This window comes from Dermacentor silvarum, chromosome 11 (genome assembly GCF_013339745.2).
Source record: "Dermacentor silvarum isolate Dsil-2018 chromosome 11, BIME_Dsil_1.4, whole genome shotgun sequence".
Taxonomy (NCBI): domain Eukaryota; kingdom Metazoa; phylum Arthropoda; class Arachnida; order Ixodida; family Ixodidae; genus Dermacentor; species Dermacentor silvarum.
In genome coordinates, this window is record NC_051164.1 from 79,667,150 (window position 1) to 79,693,140 (window position 25,991).

Genomic DNA, 25,991 nt, shown 5'->3' on the forward strand with positions numbered 1-25,991 from the left:
ACGTGCAAGAAACAAAAAATAGTTTTACAAGTAGTTAAGTGGCTTGTACATAAAGCAAATTCCCATGAGAAGAAAACAAAACATGAGAATAAATAGGCAACAAACACTACAGATATTGCATCACATGAATCCAGAAAATTGCGCACAATTTGATTTTATATGTAAGTGCTGCTTTCGCGATTGGACCATGACGTGCCAGGATAAAACTTTAAATGCCATAAACAGTGCAAAAAAGAATATAGTAAAAAGAAAAAATCACATCGAAAGTTCTACACTACAAACGGGGCTCAATTTTAGTCTTCAAAATTCTGTGCAGATTAGCCTGTCCATAAAAAAATAAACGTTCATATTTAGTTACAAGGCTCATGCGAGAGGGCAGCAAAGGTTTTGCCACTATGGGGGAGATGCTTGGTGCCAAAAATGCTTGATCACCAAGGCATCGATTCATTTTTCTAAATGGGAAAAAAAAAGGAAGACATCCTCCAAGAGTCAAGTTCTGTACTTCATGTGCAAAGGGTCCTGAAAGACAACTGGCACCATGATTTTTTATTTTTTTTCTGAACTTCTCGAAGGCTTCTGCCATGTTAGTTCAGAGGGCTCTTGTTGTGTAGTCATTTAGATATAATAACAAAAAGCAATATGACTGTCTTGGCACACAGCAAATGCAGATGATTGGTAAAGACGAGCACTGCACAATGCAGTCTCTCATCATGCACTTCGCTACCTAAAAAGCCACCTGCGCTTCCCTCGAAACATGAAAGACCCTGAAATGTGTGGCAGGCATAGTGTGACCAAACGCTGCAATCTTGCACCAAAAACTCGCCCATCGTCGCCAAAACACTACTGCCATCAGGCAGACACCCTGACCATTGGCCTTACACTTGCAGGTACTCAACTGCGGAACGTCAACTACGAGAACACGATGTTCATTGACGCTCCCTACGCGTTTAGTGTTCTCATAAACTTCGACACACAGTTTACGACACACATACACGTTCGCTAGATCGCATAACCAACGCCACTGAGTTCACATCTATAGGTAAACACCGACACACCTATACAGATAGACACACTTCTCACTCAATGACAGACCAAAACCTGTCCTAACTGAGACTGTTTGCTCAAAGGTAAGTTCACACAATGGACCAAACGAGTGATTCAGGCCACAGAGCAAGTGTGAGTAAAGGTGGGCATGGTTGCAGGAAAATAATGAAGGAAAGAAAAATTATCTGTCTCCTTTTTTTGTGAGCATATATCATAATAATCATCAGCCTATCTTTTTTATGTCAACTGATAGACGAAGACCACTCCCAGTGATTGTGCTAGCAGATTCCAACTTGTGTGTGCAAATTTCATTTCATCACCTCACCTAATTTTCCGTCATCCTCAACTGTGCTTCTCTTCCCTGGGCATGCATTCTGCAACTCTAATGGTCCACTGGTTATCCATCCTATGCATACATGGTCTGCCCAGCTCCATTTCTTTCTGTTGATGTCAACTAGAATATTGGCTATCCCCGTTTACTCTCTGATCAACGCCACTCTCTTCTTGTCTCTTAATGTTACACCTAACCTTTTGTCGTTACATCATTCTATGCACAGTCCTTACCTTCTTCTCGAGAGAGAGAGAAACAACTTTATTTCTCGAGCTTCTTTGTTAACCTCGAAGTTCTTGCCCCATATGTTAGCACCGGTAGAATGTAAATGATTGTACTTTTCTTTTGAACGACAGAGGTAAACTCGCAGTCAGGATTTCGTAATGCTTGCCGTATGCACTCCAACCCATTTCTATTCTCCTGCAAAACTCCTTCTCATGATCTGGGTCCCCTACGAGTAATAAGCCTAGATAAGCAAGACCTAGACTTCTAGCATCTACAACATCAGCCAAAATTTTCTGCCTGCAGAAAACACAACATAAAATTCTTACAAAGCTTTGTGCACAAGACATCCCCAAGTGAAAGCGGTGATACTGGCTTAAGTAGTGCGCAAACTTTTTTGTATCACGTGTTTGTGTTTCAAACCACCACCACATATGTAGAAAATTTACACTCCGATGTCCCATCTGCATAATCTTGTATTTCTATTCAAGCTAATACTATCAACAGTCTGTTCATATTTTTAACTTACCTGTATAAAATACACAATTGCCCTGCTACAAATATTTGTAAAGGAGAGTGCAATATACAGTGTACATCTAATTCTTTCCAGAAAAAATATTTTTTTTCTTTTCAAAATTCAAAATTTCTGAAAGTTTGTGTCTCTCACAATGTGACATAGGCCACTGGCACAAAATCCTGGCATGCACATTGGTGCCACAGGAGCTAGCTGCTCACAGCCCGATATGCCGCACCTGAGTCGCGTCACACTTGGTCCATGAACTAGATCAGTCCTTTGGTCCATCAGTTCGACCTACCCTAAACGGCAAGTCAAGCAAAGGGCTGACAATTTCAGCTTATGGCCTCTCTGCGCACTTCCAGCGGGTTGCTCTAGAGTATACTAAAGCGGTGCCAAATGTGCTAAATTATCCGCTGCCATTATTGGCAATTTAGAAACCCGCCCACGATGTTCAGCTCCAGTTTATTACAGTTTGAGACAAACTGCCTGAGGATAGCAGAAGAAGATGAGCTGCAATCTCTTCAGCTTTTCTGCTCAACATGTCCTATGAGCAAGCTGCCCCTACACACATTTCCTCGAGATCATCACGAACTATAAAGCAGTGCTAACACAAGTGAGCTGCAGACCCTCTGCACACTCTGCTCACATCTCCTTTTGATTTCAAAATCAGCTGCTGCACATTCTTTATACATCTTTAACGTACACCAGCAGCACAATACCTGATGCGACCAAAGTAGAATTCCGGTACCTGTTACAGTACTCTATTGTTCACAGTATTATTTCACTGATGATCGGGGCAGTTCTTCAAGTTCCTCCTCCCAGTAAAATAAATGAGACAACAGGCCACCATCACTATACATAACCACAGTGCACAATCCTTGATTCCAAAAATAAATGTAACATTGCCTGCCATCAGGAACTACTGATCACACTCAATGTTGCGGACCGTAAAGTCCCAACAATACCTTTCCCAAGTCATTTTTCATATGCCTTCATAACACTGCAATCAATCTCATGCACAATGATCTGCAAAGGCAGAATTGCTACTGCTCAAATCGGCGGCGCTTTCATAGCCAAGTGAACGAGCGTCTTGGGGCCTCGAGAGTTTCCGATGCCGAAGCATACGGCCGTAGGCATCGTTTTGATGTTGCGGTCGAAGTACTTGCACTGCTTCAGGTGACTGGACATGTGCTCTTCATCTGAGAACACCCACTTTCTGATTGGACTGAATCCGTTGCTGAAGTACCAGCTCTGAAAAAAAAAGAAGCAGGGTTAACTATGCTGCAGCATCCACATTGTTTACCAGTGTAGTACGAAACTACGTAGTATGACAACCTGCAAGAAGTCAACAGAAACAACGAAGAAGTGAAGGTGCGAGCTCGAGACGAACGTGCTTGGAAGCTCGAGGCCTTCGGAACGCAAACGGCTGAGCTAGCGCTGCCAGGCTAGCCAGGGAGTGTACGGGTTCAACCTGAGACACGACACGGACCGAGCCGGTGCTACCAGACCAGCCGGGACGAGACTGGCGTGTCCTGCAGTGAACCTGTTCTGGCCAGAGCTGAGATGCAGACCAGACTGAACGGGTCGGTGCTGTTCCTGCGGTGAACGAGCGTTGAGCCCAGCAGTACCAGATGGCCTTGGTCGAGAGTGTGACGCTTGGGCGAGCCACGTGAAAAGGCCCGGCACAACCGCCTGCTGGGGTCGTGGCCACGGTGCCACGTTGCTGACCGCATGGGCCCCGCCGTGCTGTTGCGCGAGTGGTTCATCATCTGCTCGTGCGCTGGCCGCCTGTACGAGTTCTTCATACAAGCAGCGCTGCAAGTCTACAAGCGCCCTCGCCTCTGATGGCGTCAAGTACTGTGAGTGATCTTATGAAGATACTCAGACTCATCGTATCATCAGGGAGACACACGCTGTGACAACTCGCGTGAGTCGTGGACTGCGTGGACAGTAAGAAATAGTTCAGTGCCTAGTAGCTCATCGGAAGTGTAATTGTTGCTGTCTGTCGCCGATAAATGTTTGTCCTGTCTGTGACTTTGCTTCCTGTATCTGAGTCCCTGGGCCCACGAACCACCACAACCAGCCTCCTACTCGTACCCTTCTGGTTTTATTCATGTCATCAGGCCCCCGCTGCAACACAACATGCCGTGACATCAAAAATTTCCTTTCAGCTCTTCAATCGATCAATCAATCAATCAATCAGTATTCGCAAAAAAAATGTGAGATGACAGGGAAAAAGTTGTGCTAGCACCTTGAGGGATTCTGAACTCCTCAGGTACACATGGGACAAACAACTGTGGCCGCAATATCACAAGCGCAGTTATACATGTCAAAATACAAGAAAGTGTTGAAATATGCAAAAACGCACAAAACACAGTGTGCACATAACAAAAATTTTACTTGAAAAATTATGACTGAGTTTTCCAGCTCTTTAATGTAACAGCTCTTCAAACTGCCATGATAACTGTAACTTTATCTACAATGCACGTTAATGTACTTCAATGATCATCACATGTTCAACTCGCCTTTCAACTCAACGACTAAGTCTCCAGCTCCCCCAAGTGCCACATTATCTACAAAACTATTAACATTGTCGCCAAAATGCACACACCCAAAAGCATGTCCCATGTTGTAAGACCGAAGTCTTGCCCCGAAGGAAGTGAACCCTTTCTCTTCACCTGTTTTATTGCAACAGCAATTACATAGACCCTCCAGGTGAATTTCCATCGTCATCGTCACTGTAATGTTCTGTAAAAAGTCTACGTGCAATAACATTGCGGCCACGCGCCGTATGCTGTAGGTGCGAGCGAGAGCATGCAAGGGTGAGTTGAGAAGGATGGTGGTTTGATGCGGCTGTGTTTTCTCGCGCTCGCAAAGGAGGAAGGCGGGGAGATGTGTGCTCGCTAGGAAAGGTGAGGAGGAGGGCAGGTGAAGGGGGCAGGTTAGAGCACATCTCCTCTTCTACTCCACCTGTGGCGGCTGAGCACAGACGTGCACGTCCTATCTTGGAGGAAATCTGCACTGGGTTCGAGGGCTAGAAGACCTGAGATAGCTGATGGCTTCGTGTGTGCTATGTTCTAGCACACCTAGCCCGCGTTGAAGCGAGAGGCGCCACATGCTCGGTGTGCCCCCCCCTGCTTCTTTCCGTACTAAATGACGTAGTGTCAGCAAAGGCTTCTGAAAGTCAGTCATTCTGATTATGTCTGTGGGGTGAGCACGGTGTAAGATATATACACTTTAGGTGAGGACACTAGCGAGACGCAATCGACCAGATAATGTAGCAACGGTGCGCATCTGTCAGCCGGAGACAGCAGCAGATACCTATCAGCGGGAAGACACAACTTCAGTTAAAACGAAGGCGAGAGCTTGCGAGAGCAAGGAACGCTCGGATACCACAAGCAGCCAGAGAACAGCGTCTGCAAGCGACGTCACGTCACCGTATCTGCTTGGGACAGCATGGGGGAGAGGTGATGCCCTCTCCCCCACGTGTCCCCTCACCACGGTGACCTACTTTCGTGTGTCACTCAATCATTTCGGATTTCCCACCAAGCACCAGTTGCTATAACAACAAATAAAAACCTTTTCTGTCTTGAAGTTGCGTCACTGGGCCGATAGGTATCCGCTGCCGTCACTGGGCCGATCGGCGCGCGGTGCTGCTACTTTATCTGGTCGATTGTGTTTCGCAAGCAAGCCGAGAAGTGTCCCCACCTAAAGAATATGCAGTTTAACCTGCTTATAACGAACCTCCATATAACGAATTCCTGGATATAACAAAGTTTTTATATTCTCTGCCGTTACTCCATAGAAGCACATGTATTTGAGACCTCTACGTAACGAAGTGGCAGCGGGAGACCCCCTACAAATAACAAATTTTCCCCACCGACAACCTAGAGCTTTCGCCCGAAATTTTGTCATTTTTGCGCGAGCAGTAACCGGAAGCACCTTCTCCGCCGCGACGGAATGCGAAGCGAGCACACGTGTGCGTACGAGCGTGTGCGAGGCGGGCCTGCATCTCTCGACCCGGCGATCTTGCTGCCGCGGGCGTACCTTTCCCCTTCCCTTCATTCAAACCTGATCCTGCCGCTTGCTGTAGCTGGCCTAGCCCGCCAAGCTGGCACTCTCCTTTTCCAGTTGATGTCGCCGACGCGCTGGCAGACGCTGTGACACACGACACTCTTGGCGGTGTGTGGAAGCGCCGCTGCAGAAGCGAGCGAAGTGACCTTCGTGCTGTTGTCTATCGCTTCAACGCAAACTGAGCGCCGAGAACACACAGCACGCACAAAGCTACGAGCCGCCGACGCACCTACACTGCCTAGTCTCTGCCCCAACGCAGATTGCTTTCAAGATACGGCCCGCGCAACTGCACGCCGCCGCGCAGTATGCAGTTGATGACAGAGTACAGTACAACGCCGCCCACTATCCTTCCCCCCTCGCTCCCTCGCCTGTGCCTCGAGCACAACGGAAGAAGGCGCGCTTCCTCCCTGCTTTCTTTCTTGCGTGCGCGAGCTTTAGACGTGGTCGTCGGCTCCCCTCGCACGTTTTCACTCGCACATACAACATACGGCGCACGGCGACTGCGTTATCGCCCTTGGACTTTATGTGGAACATCTATAAGCCAAAACCAATTTTAGGGCCACAACGCGTCATAGACACCAACTTTAGATAGCAAATACGGATCTCAAGGGCCATACTTTTGCTGGCGGAAACCGAAAATACGTCATAATTGTCGCCCCCGGCACTTTGGGCGGCCAATGCCATTGTCAAGTCACCAAGCTAAGCGACATGAAAAGTCAAAATGGCCGCTCGGGCCGGCGCGGGGTGGCAGTTCGCAACGTATGATGCGGCAACAGTCCCACAGTTGCGACGCAACAGCGAGGTTACCAATGCATTGGTTCTATGAGAGCTGTGCCGGGACCGGCCGAAAACGACGTAACAGCCGGGAAAACGCAGTACCCGGGAACGTAACAGCGGGGTTCTACTGTAACACTATACGACGCCATCGTGACGCTCGCTCTTCGTTTCCGATGCCTCACGTTTGTGCGAAACGACACGCGCCACGCATCCAGTACCTGGTGTGACATTCCAAGGATGAGTGCTTCGACGAAAACGGAAAACGGGTGTGCGTTACAATCGAAGGCACGTTAGAATCGAGTAAATACAGTAAGCGTTTCTTTTTCGAATTTTCGTGCCGAACCTGCATATAATGAAATCCTCTTTATACCGAAGTTTTTCGGGAATTTGTCAATTTTGTTATATCCAGGTTTAACTGTATATCTTACACTGTGGGGGTGAGTCGCAGTGCTACGAAGCTGTTCAAACCAATGAGTTTGTCCAAATTATCCCTGCAACTACACCTACTGTACTGTGGTGTACTACGACAGTAGAGCACAGTTTTGTATGCCAATATCATGCTATTCGGCTGCCAGTGACTGAATTACATCTGCCTGAGCAAAAGGATGAATTGGCACATGGTCGTGCCAATGGACTCCAAATTGTTGAACTTACAGCAAGGTGTCCGAAATTTCAATTGCTTTTGTCGTTAGGACGAGTGGCAGTACCAAGACGCAGTTCAAATGATCAAGTATGTCCGGATTATCGTTCAGCATCACCACCTACCATCACGAACACCATCATTACCTCGCTGACAGTCGGTAATTTTTATACACTATCATGAGGGCAGGAGATACAAAATGACCTTTTTTAATGCCATTTATTGTTTTTTTAATGTGCGCATAAAATGGGCCTAAAGCCCATAAAAAGTAAAATAGAGGCTATTGATTCAAATTTTTGGAAGCACTTATATGGAGTAGGGAATTGTCCCTAGTGCCCCTTTACACAAAACTGCCCCGTACAACATTGCCCCGAACAATAGTGGCCGTACAATAGTGCCCTTTACAATAATGCCCCGTACAAAATATGCACAACTTCTAGAAGACATGTGGTGGAGAACTTACCTTTGAATGGACTCTCCAGGTAAATTTTCCATGCCTTTCCCATCTGAGGACAACCATTCCGCGGCTCTTCAAAAGTGAACATGAAACATCCCTTAGACGCTTCGAGACAAGAGAGAAGTTATTTAGGCTGAAAGCATCCAGAAAGCCAGCTATGTGCTGCAGAACCTGGAATTAAACAGAAAATGCACTTGATGTGAGAATTGCTTCAAAGTTACATAGAGCAAGAGCTCTCCCTCACATCAGCACTGATCTGGGGCTGTACTATTGAGATTCCGATCCCCATAAAGGCTGCACCAAGGAATGCACATTAAAAAAATTATTTAAACGGTGCGTTTTTAACGTTCCTAAACTACTCAGCTGGTTTTGAGGCACACTGTAGTGGAGGGCTCTGAATTATGTTTTGACCACCTGGGGGTTCTCAAATGTGCACCCAATGCACAGTACACAAGCATTCCGCCACTATCAGAATGCAGCCACCATGACTGGAATTGAACCTTCAACCTCAAGCTCAGCAGTGCAATGCCACTGGGTTACCGTGGCGAGTTGGGTCGTTTATTGTTCATAACTAAGGAATCACAAAAGGAAAAAAAAAAGTTATTAGCTTTACGCAAAAAAAAAGGCAGTCGCCCATCCCTAAAGTAAAAGGGTCTCACTTCAAAAGGGAAGTCCAAGAATGCTTGGCCACTGGATGACGCGGCATCACCAGATTCACCGTCAAGAGGAGGGGAGTCCGAGAATGCTGGGCCACTGGATGTCACACCATCACCAGATTCACCACAAGTGCCATTGGTATGCGAGTGCCCATTGGGTAGGCAAGATCGTGCCCTGCAAAAAGAAAGGCCCCGCACACATTTTTTTTTTAAACAACATAGGTGTGTGTGTGCTCATAATGCAGATAAACAGCTGTAATGAAATACGCTGCACACACTTGTCAAGCTCGCTAACCTACCGCAGAATACACACGTAGAGCTGTACTCCCACTATCGAGAGTGCCTCGCTAAAATTACATTGAAAATGAACTTCTACACTATAAATGTCCGAGATACAAAACACAAATTACACCGGTCTAGAAACCACTGATATACTGCAAAGCAATCGCAAATACTAACTTGGGTAGCAAAAAAAGTTTATGCCACGGAAATGCATGTTCACAAAGGTGCATCACTACTACACTGTTGCACAGAAATACACCATAAAAATCAAAAAACAACAGTAAATCAAAAAAAAATTATTGTGAAACGTTACATAGAATAGAACTGGCCAAAGATCATATTTTGTCAATTATGTTCTCATTGCTTACAAAATTTATATTCGAGTCCTCGAAAATGAAACTGGTCACTAGGTGCCCCATCAAGGGACTCATGATATCAAAGTCCTAGCTTCTGGCAGCAAAAGAGCCATCGTGAATCAAAAGTAATACACTAAACCGCTTTTTTTTTTTTTTCACTTGCGTTCCAACCTCCAATGCTACCACCAACAACCCTATAGCATGCCGGCACCAGCACTGTGCTCATGTTAGCGTGCCTTTTTGATGACAGCTACCTTTATTCTTCAAAAGCAAATAGCTTACTGTGCCCCTTTTGCCCTTCTTTGCGGTCGGTCGGCACTAGGTGGATGGTGTTCCGCAGTATGTGGTCGCACTCGGCAAAAAAAGTGTTTGCTCGTTCACTTGTTTGGGCTATTCGCTTACACTGACAATCACTATTAATAGAATCTGCACTTTTTTTTTCTCGTATGCTTGCCCAGTAAAGCCACAAATACGGGTCACTTAAGGTCGAATGAATGAGTGAATGAAGCTTAATGTCCCATGGAACAATGGAGGAGGGTGAGAAAAAAGCCGTAAACTTTCCCAGTTTACTGTCAGTTTATGGGACATGGTCAGGGCCATGTCAACTTAATTTCAGGGCATGCTGTGCAGAAACAAAGGAGCAGCAGCAGAATGCGGCAAAAGCTGTCTAAGTTATAACAACGACAGAGTCAATATATTTGGGAATGTAATGCTACCACACTGGCTCCCACGTATTTCGAAGCAGCGGGGCAGGCATTGAAAAAATACAGAAAGCTACGCTTGGGTGCTATTCTGGACACCATCAAATTGCATCGTATTGCTAAAGGGATACTAAAGTGAAAAATAATTTGAGACGTTTTAAAATATCCCCACCTTGCCAAACCGAGAAAGCCATTTTTACTGTGAAAAGAGGCTTAGTAGGACGCAAGAATTAAAGAAGGGTGGCAATGACGCCTTTTAACAGCAACTGCTTGGCCTAGCTAATTTCTTATTGGTAAAGATGGACTCCATTTTATTCTGACGGAGCCAAGCAATGAAGTCGGCAAGTTTCAGGAACATTTACTGAGCCAAAAGGCAAACGAATGCTTTGAAATCCGTGACGACACAGTAACGAGCCAGCAATGAGGTTTTTGTGCATAATTTGAATAACTGAACTTTGACCTTCACTTTCTCTGCTGATAATCTAGCCATTACCGCAAAATTCATGAAAATAAAAGTTTTTAAGAGTGGCTTTCTCAGCCTAAACTGATTTAGTGCTTCCGTTTAATGTTAGCCTAATTTTGCCGTATTGTCAGTTCTGACTGGCTCACGGGGCAGCTACACTCTCTCAGATTGGCTCTCGTAATCCCAAGATGGCAGAATGTGACAAAGCCTAAACGTGCACCGTAACCTAAGCACACAGGTGGTTTGCATTTCACCCCCACCGAAATGGGGCCACCCCAGCCAGGATTGAACTCGCGACCTCGAGCTCAGCAGTGCAACACCGTACCATGGCAGGTGCACCTAATTTTGTCAGATTACAGGCACAACTCACCCTTTATCTGCGTCAGCCTTTACATTCGGCTTCGCTTCCTCTGCTGCTGATGGGAAGGCAAGTCCACAGCTTTCCAGCACCTTGCTGTTAATGACTGAAGTGCCACTCGGATTTTTGGAGCACCTTTTGGAACAGAAAAAAAAATCTCAATTTGGAGCAGACACCTAGCTTTTGAAGCATAAACTTGCTGCTCTGGGGCAAACAAAACACTGCATGCAATTCATGAGAAAAGATGATGCGTTATATACATTCAAGGACCTTGTGTTAAGTATTTAATACCTATTACACAAATATTACACCACTTCCACACCTCAATTACCAAACAGCTTATTTCCGTATATGCTTTCCTTGGCTTCATTATTTGCTGGTTTTGCAAGGTTTTTACTAAAATCAAGTGGCTGGATTCCTCATAATCTTTTCGCCTATAAAAATAAATTTATAAATTTGTGGATGCGGTTGCATGTCGTTAATAGACAGTTTTAGCAGAGCGTTCACGCTTCGCTCCGCTCAGACCAGTGTATCTCAACGATTTGCACACAGCTGCTCAGCGGAATGCTAATGCGCGTGCGCACAACGCTCACATCAGTCAGTCAGTTTATTCAGTCAACTTAATACAAAAACATGGTTACAAAAGTATTTGGACCATTAGCCTATGTGGCTAGTTAGTGGTACAATCTATTATATGTTTATTTTTTTTACATGTCAGGAGCAGAGATGCAGTTAATATGATTATGAATCTATACACAAATTCAATAAAAGGGTGGCTTTTAAGGTATATTTTATCTAATTAAATACACATGACAATAAAAGCTAAATTGCTGCAAATATTTTAAGTACACAAGTAATAAAGAACTAAAGGCATACAATGTAACAATACAGAAGATAGTGATACCACGAAATAATTAGCACAATTTAATAATTAATAATAATTATTAATTAGCACAAAAAATTAATTATGCCAGATGAGTCGTAAAAAAGTGTGGACGTGAGCTTAACTTTGGTTAAGAACATGAAAGACTTGCAAAATGCATTTTACAAGTGAATTTAAAGTTGCGGGCAAGTTTAATTTCAAGTGGAATTGTGCTCCAGATTTTAGCGCCAGTGAATTGTATTAACCATTCGCCATATACATTCCTACAAGTAAGAAGGTTGAAGTTGCCATTGCCTGCATGCCTTGTGTTACGGGTTGGTTTTGAAAACGTACTCACAGGTAGTGGAAAGTTGGTGTTAATGATAGAATTTATCAACACCGCGGTTTTATAACTTCGCTGAGACGTGAAAGGCAGTATCCGAGTAGATGAAAACAAATCTGAGCTTGGGCAAGAAGAGGACGATGCCGTAATAATTCTTAAGGCGCGTTTTTGCAATCGTTTGATCGGTTCTGTATACGTTAGATAAGTAAAGCCCCATATCTCGCTACAATAACTGAGTTGAGTGTGAAATATAGAGAAGTATAATGATCGAAGCACGTTATATGGAAAGTAACATTTGGCTTTAATGAGCGTGAAGCATGCGAAAGCAAGCTTTCTGGATATGTAATTGACCTCATCTTTCCAATTCAGGTTTTCATCTATTAGAACCCCTATTCTGCACCTTCATCTATTAGAACCCCTATTCGGCAGCGAAACGAAGAATGCTGCCCACGCTCCGCTACAACGCCATTTGAGCGGAGCATTATGGTGCGTCTACTGCTTGCTTTGTCATTTCACAGCTACACTGAGAGCGTGTGGCCGGCCAAATTCACCGAACAGAAACAGTTTTTGAGAAGCAGGCTAACCCGCATGGCGCGATTTCTCTTGCAGCTGCTGCTTCAACACTATGGACCTGCAGAAATTGCGTCGGCACCAGTTTCCAGCATAACTCACCCTTCATCTGCATCACCCTTTCCACTTCGCTTTGCTTCCTCCACCGCTGATGGAAAAGCAAGTCCAAAGCTCTCCAGCACCTCACTGTAGACAAGTTGAGATCCGGAGGGTGAGGGATGAAACATTCGCCTTGAGAAGCTGCAGCCATACTGGGCCAACGGACACCGGTGCTCAAGCCAGCCATTGAGGCCACAGTGTATGTCCCTATGGACATTCTGATAGTGCCAGGCATATTCATCGCGACGAAAGACCTGGAATAGACAACAGGGCACTCTGAAGTCAAATACATTGTGCTCAAGCCCAAAGGGGCTTCAATAGATAACTTATTGAGTGTTAACAAAAGAGGGTTTTAACTCGTCCATATAAACACATTGCCCTTTATTAAATATTGGTTTATTGGAGACGTAATCATGAACAGCTGGATTGGTAGATAGTTTCACTTTCGCGAAATTTTGTGTGATTCAACACTGAAAGCAAGTGTTTCTGGCGCTGTCCTAAGCTCGCATCAGCCATAAGAGAGCTGTCGGCCGTATACTTCGGGGGGGGGGTTCGGTACCGGGACGAGCCGAGTCTCGCGAAACTATTTCAAAAAGTGATTCGCCCGAGAATAAGTCATCTTCCATGCCGTCAAGCTTGCTTGACATTTAGGAACTTCTTAAAAGACCACACAACCATTTCATCCGAGTTCCGTACCAGGTCACTTAAAAGTTCCACAGAGCCTTTCTGACTGGCCTTGCATTTAAAGAGGGCCTGCCACTGGTCCCGGCACCTGCAAATCGTCGACCTGTTCACATCTAGACACCAAGCCGCAGCGGACTTTCCCAGCTCCTTGGCCATCAAAATTGCTTGTCGAAACGACCGTCATACCGAATGCACTGCGTCGCCATAACATCGCTCATGAACAGAGTCAAAACGCAAAAGAACATAGGGTATTGCAGCATCGTAACCAGTCACAAGCACAGTAAAAAGAGAATCAATTCCAACCAAAAATATGTCCTGACTTAGGTCGAATTGTCTATGGATTGGACTGAGACGTAAAGTTACAGGTTGCCAATGTAATGCTAAAAATCGCAGGATTTACAATATTTCTTTTAAAGTGGTCTATTTTGCTGTTATTCGAATGTAATGCGAGGGTCGAGTTCAAGCAACGAAAATCATGAAAAAGCTGGTGTCACAACTGAATAAATACAGTAATTATTTAATAATTTAATCTACCTTCATGGGACCAGTGTAGCTTCGTGCCATGGGCTTATTCAGGCAGCCTGTACCCACTTTTTTGGGGCAAGACTGAGCACCACTGCCTATTTTCTTAGTTTTTCGATCATACGACACCCGGATTATACGACGGTTTTGCACGGTCCCGTCAAAGTCGTATAATCGGGGTTCCACTGTACGAGCACTCGTTTTCAGCCTATACACGTAAACTATTTCATGTCAAACCAGTGACCATTACATTTTTTTTTTCCTTGAGGTTCAGTTAGGGTTCCGGTTCAGTTTCGGCTAAGAATTACGGTTTGGATATGGTTTTCGGTTCAAATTTAGTTTCACACCCTGCTTTGTCTGCACATGCATGACACCACGCTTGTTTAGCTAGTAAGCAAATGCTTACTGTAACTCGTATGGATGATAAAACTACAAACCATACTTTGTGCAGTTTTCTACCACTTTGTTACTACAATCCATGCTTCGCCTTTAGGGTGAACGTGCAAGTTGCTTTTTCTTTGCGCTTTAGCGGGGGTGAAGATGAGTTTGAGGAGGTGATCTGAGTACAACTTCACATAATGGCAACAATGGTCATTGTTGGCATAGTAAAGAAAAAAAAAGACAGGCAAGCAGATCTGACACAGCAAACCCAGTTTTGAGCTCCGAACTGCTGTCACAAAATGAGCAAAACACCCACCTGGCAGCACGAAAACGTGTAGACTTTGTCCGGCTTCAGCTGGTACCGCGTCAGGAACTCGACGCACAGTTCAACATTCAGGCCAACACCGTGCTTCGCCGCAAAGCATGCACCGGCTGCTCGCATGAGCCTGAAGTCCACGTCACTGCGATTGGTCTTCTCTTCCTCCCTGGCCTTGACACAGGACGTCTCGCACACGTGGTTCACGTACCCGTTCAATCTACCCGTGGCGTGACTATCTACACCGTCGCTGCTGCTAGTGCAGCTGCCACCGTTGTACAAGCACCAGGCGTTGCCGGTGGTCCCAACACCCCTCTGCAATGAAAGTTGATTGGAATGCCATGTGAAGACTCCTTAAACAAGATTTTCACTGAAATGGAGAGGGCAGATGGTTATTTCATAAATAACAAAGGAGGTCATCTTTATATCTCTAGACTGTTACTCTGCATTAAAGAGAGGGCGGAGAAAGAAAGAAGGCCGACTGCAACAAAGATTTAGACTACATAAAATTATCCAGAAACCATCCACAATGATTGTGAATGTAAACCCCCCCCCCCTCCCAATACTAGTCCAAACGAACAAACCAGTGAGGGATAGAGCAGGGCAAAAGAGCCAAAGAAAGCTATTCAGTTTAAAAATACTCGTGTCTGACAAGTGTATTAATGCCACTTGGTGTCACGAAGCAACGCATACCAGATAAGGAAGTAGGAGACCCACACTAATGTACTACTAATCACTCTTAGAGATACTGCTATCACTTTCACAAGTTTTGCGTGCCTCGCATCGCAGTATACAGATAGCGAGCTTTGCACAGTGCCAGAATTGCTGTCAGCTGTAAATGCCAATGCATTCAGTGCTGACTTGCCAGAGATCTCGCGAAAGTGACAGAAGGTCTAAATGATTTGCTCTGCACTTCGTGAACTAGTTCTCGCCAGTTCAGTGCCAGTTCTTGCTCCTGCAGAACCGGCACGGCGCCTCCTGCATGAAAGTTACGCAACCTTTGTGACAAGTACAGGTAATGCTGTGAACTCGTCCTGCACAAAGCTCGCACTGAGTGTAACGAATGGCGATGGGAAGACGCCGCCATGTTGAACTGGTGAAACGAATAGTGAAGTACGGCGCCCCGTGGACTATGTAGTTCAGAAAGTGCAGGCAAATCGAATGGACCTAGTACACCCTAAAGTGATTGACCATCAAGCGCAAAGTGAGCCCACAGCAACCTTCACGAGAATGTGCTCTGCGGCCCTCTTGTGATGGCAATGGTGGTGGCAATGATGCTGCATCTGAAGGCTCTGATAGTATGCTGTTGCCACCGCTGTGACTGCAGTTTCCGTTTTTCTTTTTTTTTTTTTTATTGTAGTGAACAGTCAATTTTCAGACCTATTTTCTCTGAAAAATGGTGCGCATTAATTCCACATGAATATGGTATTTATTTCTGTATATATATCAGGCAATACCATGTGGCACCCGGTGTCCCAAGTTAGCAGTAAACGGCAAGAAATTGACAAACTGCAAAGTGGAGGGCAAGAGCCCAAATCTATTGCTTTAAAACTAGGTGCACATTAGATTTGGGGGCACGTTATAATCATGCAAACGGGCTGTTCTCAATTTCTCAGCAGGAAAACTAAATCAGGATTGCAATGGGGGCTTGTTGGTTTTGTTCATTTCAGGGCAAGTTTTTTGGCACAAGAAACCACAAGGACGTCAGGAGGCACAAAGAACACCCGGGAAATGCAAGCGCCGTGTGTGTCCCGAGTACGCCCTCCTCATGTCTTTATGGCATTTTGCACTAAAATACTACCCCTGACATGATGAACCAGCAAGCCTGGATGTAGGATACACATGGTGCTATGTGTTCCTGGTGGCGCTGAAAAACTAGCCTTGACAGAAAAACAAAAAGTGGGCATGGGACACTTACAGGTGCTGCGGCCACTGGCATTGCATCATCCTTGTTGCCCCCTTTGTTCAGTTTTCCACGATGGCTGCCGCTGTCCCTGAGAGACCGTAGGTCTCTCATGGCCAAGGCAAAGTCCAGCTGGAGCTTTCCCGACCGATCGACGCACTGCTGATCGCCAGTTGCACTGCGAAGCCAACCCCACCTGTTCCATTCGGCTGTGCAGTACACAAGGCTCGCAGGGCAGTGCTGCAGGTGGCTACCCAGCTGGCTTCGGAGTAGCCATACTGGGCAGCCGTTGACGGCGTTGGCACATGGCACCTTCAGTAAGGAATGAGACAGTGAGGACATCTCCCAAGTTTCGTGAGGACACGCACATTATAGCTACACTCTGTGTCAACTGTTGAAAGGGCACTCTTTTTTTTTTTCTTCTTTTTTTCTAGTACATCACGGAACCAAGTGAGGACTTCGTTGAATATAACAGCCAGTAGGAACAGGCAGGCAACGTTGGTCACTCGTGGACCAACAGGGATGACAGGTACACACTCACCACCAATGAGCAGGCAGCCAGCGCCAACAATTACAGCCATGGAACCCAGGCATTTTAAAGCAAGTTGAAAGTTTTGCATTGCCAGATGTGGAAATTAACTTGGAAGAGATTTTGGAAGTTGTGGACGGTCGAAGACCTCCAAGAGGACAACTATTGAGGTTGTCATATCTACAACAGTCTCAGAACTAGTCCCCACTGAAGCAACAAGGAAGTTGGTTGCTTTAGATTTTGTTACACTTTCTGTGATGCAGAGGTAGTTCATTCTGTACACAAACACAGAAATAATTTTAAATAAGAAAACTGGTAAATGGCATGCAAGTGTTGAGGTCGAACCGGCAACGAGCACAATGAGGGAAAAACGAGTTGCGCGGGTGGAAAACTGGCCAGGTGGCAATCGTAGACAGTACAATGGACCGATGAAATATTGGCACATGCCGACACATTGGAGCCATCTAGTGTGGCACGTACACGCTTGGGGGGTAGGTAGAAGAAGAGAACGTTGTTCTTTTGGTCTGGTTCCGATAAAGACGTGGACTTCTGGCTGTCTCTGTTGTCTCGCCCGCGACATTACTGGTGGAGTTGCTGGGTAAATGCACCTTCACTCCCAAGTTTCCGCCGTCACTCTTAGCACCTTACAGACAGCCACAGCTCCCACAGCAAGAAGCAGCCGCCGCCTGCAAGGACTACCACCCGAATTCGTTCCCTTGTCATCGAGACAGGAAATAACAATGTCAACAACTACTACAAACCAGGCGAGCCAAACCCACGATGCCCAGTATTCTCTCCCGCATGTTTTTCATGCGCCACAGACACCCAGACCGTTCCACGGGGACACTTTTCAAGACGTTGAAGACTGGCTGGACCACTTCGATCGCGTTGCCAGCATCAACGAGTGGGATGATGTTCGCAAGCTGCGGAGAGTTTACTTCGCGCTAGAAGACTCTGCGAAGACGTGGTATGAGAACCATGAGGGTTCCTTTGCGACATGGCAAGAGTTTAGCCGACAGCTCCGCGATGCGTACCGCAACGCCGAAAAAAAGGAGAGAGCTGAACAAGCCATCTCTTCTAGGAACCAGCGGCCCAACGAGAGAGTCCCGATGTTTGTCGAGGACATGCTTCGTCTTTTCAGACGCGCAGGCCCTACAATGCCCGAGGAAAAGAAGGTGCGACATTTAATGCGTGGAGTCAAGGAACAGCTTTTCGCCGGACTCGTACGCAATCCACCAACAACTGTGGCCGAGTTCGTGAGTGAGGCAACCACGATGGAGCGTACTCTCCAGCAGCGGTCGTCACAGTATGAACGCCACGACATCACGGCTACTGCGTGCTCTCTTGGGTCCGACAGCGAGAAGCAGGCCGTCGCAAACTTCATACGAAGCGTTGTGCGTGACGAACTGCGGCAACTCCAAGCAGTGGCACCAGCGGGACCCCAACCACCTATGACAGCACTTGCGGACGTCATCCGGAGTGAAATCAGACAGGCGGTGCAACCACTCGCACCACCGAGACCCGAGGTCCCTGTGCTAACATATGCGGCGGCATTGAGGGCTCCTGCTCCTGCACCACCATCTACAGATCCCATCATGCGTACAGTGGACCAGGTCACACATCTGTTCCCGGACACCTCTTCGCATCCGCTACCCGGCTCAAGGTACCCGAGCGTACCTACGCATCGACCCCCTGATCACTCAAGACAGAGCGCTACTAAGGCAAGTGTATGGCGCTCGTCGGATAACCGTCCGCTATGCTACCACTGTGGCGAAGCGGGTCACGTGTACCGCGACTGCCAGTACCGCCAGCTGGGTCTCCGCGGCTTCCATCCCGGCGCGCGGTGCCCACGTTACGGTGAGCGTCCTCGCGAAATCGAAGCCTATCTGACGGGCCAGAGAATTCCATCGACTATTCAGCGCCGCCAATCGCGATCACCATCCCCTCGCCGGTCCGTGTCACCTAGCTTGCCCTCGTCGTCTTATGCTCCCTTAAGGAACCGCTCACCGAGTCCCCACAGGGGAAACTAGGAACCGCGACTTCTGGGGGTGAAGTCGCTTTACAACGAACATTCCAAGAACCTCCCTCGACGCAAGGACCCGACGACGATCGTTCCGGTTTTTCTTTATTTTCTGACAGTACTAGGGTTATTTCTGCCGACATCGCCGTAGTTGTTGATAATCATGCTGTTACTGCCCTCGTCGACACCGGTGCCGATTATTCAGTTATGAGCGGCGCACTCGCATCTAAATTGAGGAAGGTCACCACGCCATGGCAAGGGCCCCAGTTACGCACGGCAGGTGGCCACCTGGTGATGCCAACTGGAATGTGTACGGCACGTATTCGAATCCGTGCGTCGACGTTCACGGGGTCTTTCCTTGTATTACCTGTGTGCTCCCGCCCAATAATCCTTGGAATGAACTTTCTTTGTGAATACGGCGCAATCATTGACTTATGTGAGTTGCTGGTGTCGTTCGAGGACCCTTTTACTTTTGAAACTGACAACATCACCCAATTACCGAAGACCGCGTTGCGTGTGTCCGATGAATCCGTGACTCTGCCTCCTCGCACCAGCCTCTTTGTCGGCGTGGAATGTGAACAGGACGTTCCCCACGCTGTAATTGCGGAGGCAAATTTGTCTTTCCTCCTTGCACGACAAATATGCATTGCCAGAGGAGTTATTCAGCCTCGAAACAGACAGGCTCACCCGCTGGTCACGAACTTTAGTGAGGAATATCGTCATCTCACAAGACGCACCGCGATTGCGTACTTTGCAGAAATTGCCGACGTCAACGGTCCGCCAGTATTAGCTGCTCTTTCACCGTGTCACCATTCTGCCATGGCGTTTGCGAGCACTCTCGATGTGAACCCGAGCCTACCAGCAGAACAACGAGAAAGGCTTCTCGATGTACTCGGCTCTTTTCGAGATTGTTTCGCTACAACGACGAAGGTTAACCAGACGCCGCTTGCCCAGCATCGTATCATTACCGAACCTACCGAAAGGCCCGTTCGACAACATGCCTATCGGGTATCGCAAAAGGAACAAGACGCCATATGTCACCAAGTTCAGCAGATGCTTAAAGATGACGTCATCCAGCCATCGACCAGTCCCTGGGCTTCGCCAGTTGTGTTAGTAAAAAAGAAAGATGGTACCTTGCGCTTTTGCGTGGATTATCGAAAATTAAATAAGATCACGAAGAAAGACGTTTATCCCCTGCCCCGAATAGATGACTCCTTGGATCGTATACGCAACGCTCGCTACTTTTCTTCCATGGATTTACGCAGTGGCTACTGGCAAATCGCCGTCGACGCGCGTGATCGTGAAAAGACCGCTTTTATTACTCCTGACGGACTCTACGAGTTCAAGGTGCTTCCTTTTGGATTATGCTCAGCGCCAGCTACTTTTCAAAGAATGATGGACACGGTTCTCTCTGGGCTGAAATGGCAATCGTGTCTCGTTTACCTCGACGACGTGGTGGTCTTTTCGGACACATTTGCACAGCACGTACAGCGCCTTCAGACAGTTCTTCAGGCAATTCGAACAGCTGGACTTTCTCTAAAACCCGAGAAATGTCATTTTGGGTACGAAGAACTGAAGTTTCTAGGTCACGTTGTAAGCCATGCCGGCATCCGCCCAGACCCCGAGAAAACGAGCGCCGTCGCTGCATTACCCGTGCCAACAAATAAGCGCGATCTCCGCCGATTTCTGGGGCTCTGTGCGTACTACCGACGCTTTGTCAAAAATTTTTCTAAGATCGCTGAACCGCTCAACCAACTTGGTTGTCCACTATGTGTCGGCACATGCCGACACATATGAGCCATCTAGTGTGGCACGTAACGCTTGGGGGGTAGGTAGAAGAAGAGAACGTTGTTCTCTTTTGGTCTGGTTCCGATAAAGACGTGGACTTCTGGCTGTCTCTGTTGTCTCGCCCGCGACAATATTGTTACAGGACATGGGACTCTTTTCATTAAGCCACACCTTGACAAAGTTAAAAAACACTTCACACTTGCTGCAACTCACATCTGCTGACACTCTTGTCCATGCGTTTGCACTTGCATCTACCAACTCTCACTAGCACTTACAAACACTCACGGCTATGGAACAAGAATGAGAGAGTGCACTCATGAATGAATTTACCAGTATACACATATCTGCCAGCCTGCTAACTTCAAAATTTCTAAAATAAAACCTGCAGACACAATACCAGAAGCAGGGATAGCACACACTTGTTCATGTTTGCCATCAGCACGTGCCAGGGCAACACACGCACTTTATTAACAATGATTTACATTTACATGCAGCACATGAGCTGCAGCAAACATGGAACGACAAAAACTGAGAAGCAACACATTGTTTTTAGACCACAGTGACTTGTTAAGCCTCATTGCTGTTGTCAATTTTGTCTGCCACAGGGAATTGTCAGAATAAACTTGCCACAAGCAGTTAAGACACCTTTGGTGTCTTAACGAGGAGACTTCCAAGCATGTGGCCAGAGACCAAAGAGCGAAACTTGGCAGGAAGGGTTAATTTGGACCACCTGGGTTTTTTAATACCCCAATCACATGGGCAAATTTAGTGACACTATCAGTGAGTGCACGTCGCCTCAGCGAATGTCACTCTGACAGCATACTGCTACACAGGTAAAGAAACAGTCATTCGGGAAAAGACAACTTGCAAAATAGTACAAGTCCTCTTCGTGCAGCAGCCGAAACACTCACTACAATATATAGTTAGAAAAGGAGGCTCATCTTCGTTGCCGTTGTGCTGCAGCAAACCTCTTTGAACTGTACTTTGTTTTCCAGCGCCTTTCCCCTTTAATTATTGTTTGTGTCAAGTAATGACTGAAGAAGACAACATTCCTTTTTCATGGAAAAATGGTGGACAGAGGGTTTTTCTGAGTGCAACAAACCGTTTGCAAAAATTTGTAAGTTGGCTGCCCTGCAAAGCTGTTTTCCAAGTTCTAACCTATAATCTTTTGTCCACACATGAAGTATAGTCCCCCCAGGCCAGGAAGCACAAGCACAAAGGCTTTCAAAGAATTATCCCGAAAATTGCATATTATCATAATTCCCTCACAACCAACACCTTGCCACTATAATGTAGGCATTAATATCCTTTACTACTGCACAACCAGAACCCTCACACAGTGGAGTGGGAAAGCCTGAGCTGTTGAAGGGGAACAATATACTTCGTTGCCGTAACCTGTGGTCAAAAGCATTTTGGTAGAAAAAGATCTTTCTTGCACATGCACAGAATATTTTTACAAGTGTTCCATTGATGGCAATCAGCAAATCAGTTGGCACATTAAACATTTGTCATTTTAGGCAACAATGTGATCAATCAGCACAAGTCAAGACAAGGCGGCATTCCACCCAACGGCCAACCAACTTATTGCACATTTGGAAGTGAACTGCTGAGAGTAATGAAGTGTCGGCAGTTTCCACTGGTGGTTTCCATTGCAAATAACATGGGAATGCTTACAAGTTCGATGGGGACGAAATGCGAAAACACCCGTGTACTTAGATTTAGGTGCACGTTAAAGAACCCCAGGTGGTCCAAATTTCCGGAGTCCCCCACTACGGCGTGCCTCATAATCAGATCGTCGTTTTGGCACGTAAAACCCGACAATGTATGTATGTATGTAATGCTTACAACAAGAACAGTGGTTTCAGAATTAGGGGTGACCGTGCATTAAATAACATTTTCTCTACTATCTATTCTACTAACTCTGCTATCAATGCTACAGACCTCGACACAGCGATGCAAGTTTGACAAAATGCACTCACTGGTGAGTACGTTTTACTAAAAAGTGTCCCTAAACCTTCCTGTGTGACAGCATGCCACGAAATGACACTAATAACATGACAAGATACTAATGTCGGTGACATGACACTAATCGCGACATGCACTCGCTCACAGTGACACTACATTTGCCCATCTGACAGGAGTATAACGGTCACCTAAACGAGTGTGCAAGTATTCTTGCATTTCCCCATCAAAATGTGCTGACTCCGAACAGGCACTGAACGCTCGAACTAAGAAGATTTACGCTTTTCATTCATGAAGCATATCCTAAATTTGATGCCCATATTATACGCACCCAGTATGATGGGAAGGTCTTTTGCGCTATAATGAGGAAGATCCTGTGTGCAGAAATGAGCTGCACTTGTATGCTGGTTTCTATCTGGCCAAGCATGCAAGATGCTATAGCCAGAGACTCCACTGACTAATGCATGCTGCTTCTTAATATATGGTGCAAAAAGCGGCGCAACTTATTGTGCGGACAGAGACAGAGTAGGCACATACTTTTCATGTGTTTGTTGAATGTGCCGTGAAAAAAAAATAATAAACAAGGTCAAACACATTGAAAAGCTATAAATGAGGTGGAAAAATTAAAGGGGATCATGTATGCTGTGAAAACAGCCTTCTCGATCCTTCCAAACAATTTTATCATGGAGGCTTCTAACAGTTGGAACTGTTACAATGAAAAGCAACTTGCAACAAACGCAGGCTTGGGACACCCAATGAAGCGCCGCCAAAATGGTTCTTTGGTAAACCGGCAATGCACAGTCAGCGCTGCATGAAAATGACAGCGTTGACGGTCTTGACTGTCATTACAACTTGTAAACTAAACGCGAAAACAGCGTACACCAATCGCTGACACGCGAAAGAAAGTCGGCACAACGCGAGTATCACCTTGACATTGGGACAGAGCAGCTGATGCTCTTGGCATTTGCACGCGTGGAAGCTGGCGCCGCATTCAAGCTTGCAGTGGACGATTGGGCAGCTCGTCCTTCTCTCCAGGCGCGCCGAACATTTGGCAACGTTCACGCAGTTCAGGCAGTGAGGATGTATGGGATCGCCTTCCTCCTCCGTTGCCATAGACCTGCGACACGGTCACCAACGTCGTTCAAAGGCAATACGACATAGGTAGAGCGAACGCGCACGACGAACAATGAAACGGCGATTACCGCAGTGTCACGCCGGACCATTGGCCGGACCAACTGACAATGCAGCGCGTCGGCGCAACAAACTCAACCGGACAGCAAGCCAGCAATAGCTGACCGTTTTAAATGATGTCGTTAACGAAAGGACATATATTCATGTCGTAAGTGGGACCATCCGCTTCAATGTGACATTTGTGAGTTTGACGAGCAGTCAACATCAGGCATCCGAGTGCGATGTCCGCAAGGAGGTTATCACAAACAATGGGGAGCGGATTCTACAAACCTTTTCGGAGAGAAGTGCCTTCCGGTCGATCAAGACAACACTACCGCTTTCAGGCGTTTAACCGCAGTGGCACTGGTAAACCGGAGCGAATTAATAGCATCGCAAGCCGACAACAAGTGCAGGGAGAAGTTTGACAAAGGGAATAAAAGATTAAAACACCACACATACACACACAGCTGATGGCGCAGCGTTGTTAAGCGCGAGATAAAGTTCTCGCTAAATTTGGGGCAGAAAGTCCGCAGAAATCGTAGAAATGGAAAACGCGATGCTCGGATCGCCGAAAGAAGCTTATATTTAGTAGCTCGACGAGCTTATTTTAAGAAACACGACGTTGGTGACTCCCGGTATGACCAAGGCGTCGTTTACGTTGCCCTTGGCTACGTTGACGTTTACCTATGCGGACAATTCAAAATTGGCGCGACTTTTGAAGCACGGCTTCAACAGGTTATGTCAATCGCCCAATCAAAACTGCTCTAAAAGTGATCTCGTGGGGGTTCGCGCTTCATAAACGCCTGATTAAAACACTCGCTGAGAACACTTTTAAGGCGTTTTAGGCTCCGCTGAGGAACATTTAGCTTGAGCTCTATTTTCTTATTCAAATAGATGCGAAACGCTGAAAAGCTTTATTTGTGGAACCGTTTAACCAACTTCGACTGAACTTAATAACAAACTAGTCAAATTCTGATTCACTGACAGTCATAAAATTTTGAATGAGGTCATCAAAAATGTTTTACAAAGATCAATAAAGATCTCAAAAACTTTACATGCATCATTAATTCCTTTTTACGTAGCTTCGATATCAGCCTTGAAGTTGTGGAGAATGAACTCGGCATTTCAGTTTCGTGAAATTCATTAGCAATTTTTACTTGAAATCTTCGCAGCCTTAAGTCAAACCACTGTGGACGTCAGCAACTACATTTTAAATGCTTTGTTTTCACTATGTGCAGGTCTCTTTCACATATCGCTTCGTTAGTTACCTTGCAGGTGCGTTTCCGTGCTTCCGGTGCATGCGGATCCGCGTTTTGATAGAGGCCGACTATGAAAATGTCTGAATGCTTAAGTTTACGTAGTTTAGGGCGTCCGCTAGGTAAATCAAGGTGGCCAAAAATTAATGCATCTTTGATATTGCGCACTGGAAATCAAATTGCACCCATACGTTTGCTTTCGTGGTCCTATTCCTTACAGCTTTACAAAAAATTATCCGGCATAAACACGAATTCTAAAAGTAAGTTGCAACATAACGCCCATGATAAAATTACAAACGCAGTTCCTTTCTTTTTTTTTAACACAGTTACATCCTTTTTGCGAGTTCCCTACACTTACAAAATAATATAGCTAAAACATCGCCAAGTGTTCCCTAAGCAAACAAGAGTAGTAGGATAATATTTTGCGATGTATATACGGGGACGGGCAATTGGGAGAACGCGATGTAACCACAGCCACGTAGCCGAGCCACAGCCATCCATATTGCATCATTAATTATCAACACCTCACAACACGATAATGAAACTACATGACACCTACATTACAGAAAACACGACAAGTAAGAAGTGAGCAAGTGGCCCAAGGCGTAGTAGATATTGCGAGACATCGTAATGGAGAGCTGCCATATATATATATATATATATATATATATATATATATATATATATATATATATATATATATATATA

At 46.1% G+C, this 25,991-nt stretch overlaps 1 protein-coding gene across 1 annotated transcript; it reads right to left on the reverse strand.

Annotated features, from left to right (window-relative positions):
* On the reverse strand, positions 1 to 24,515 carry LOC119433448 (F-box only protein 30). Its single transcript, XM_037700656.2, has 9 exons — positions 24,319 to 24,515; positions 23,785 to 23,974; positions 16,574 to 16,870; positions 14,656 to 14,970; positions 12,756 to 13,006; positions 10,891 to 11,013; positions 8,722 to 8,893; positions 8,069 to 8,233; positions 1 to 3,365 (listed from the first exon to the last, which is right to left on the reverse strand). Exons 2-9 carry the CDS (start codon positions 23,968 to 23,970, stop codon positions 3,165 to 3,167), a joined length of 1,710 nt encoding a protein of 569 aa, XP_037556584.1. The 5' UTR covers positions 23,971 to 23,974; positions 24,319 to 24,515; the 3' UTR covers positions 1 to 3,164.
* Between the last annotated feature and the right edge of the window lie 1,476 nt (positions 24,516 to 25,991).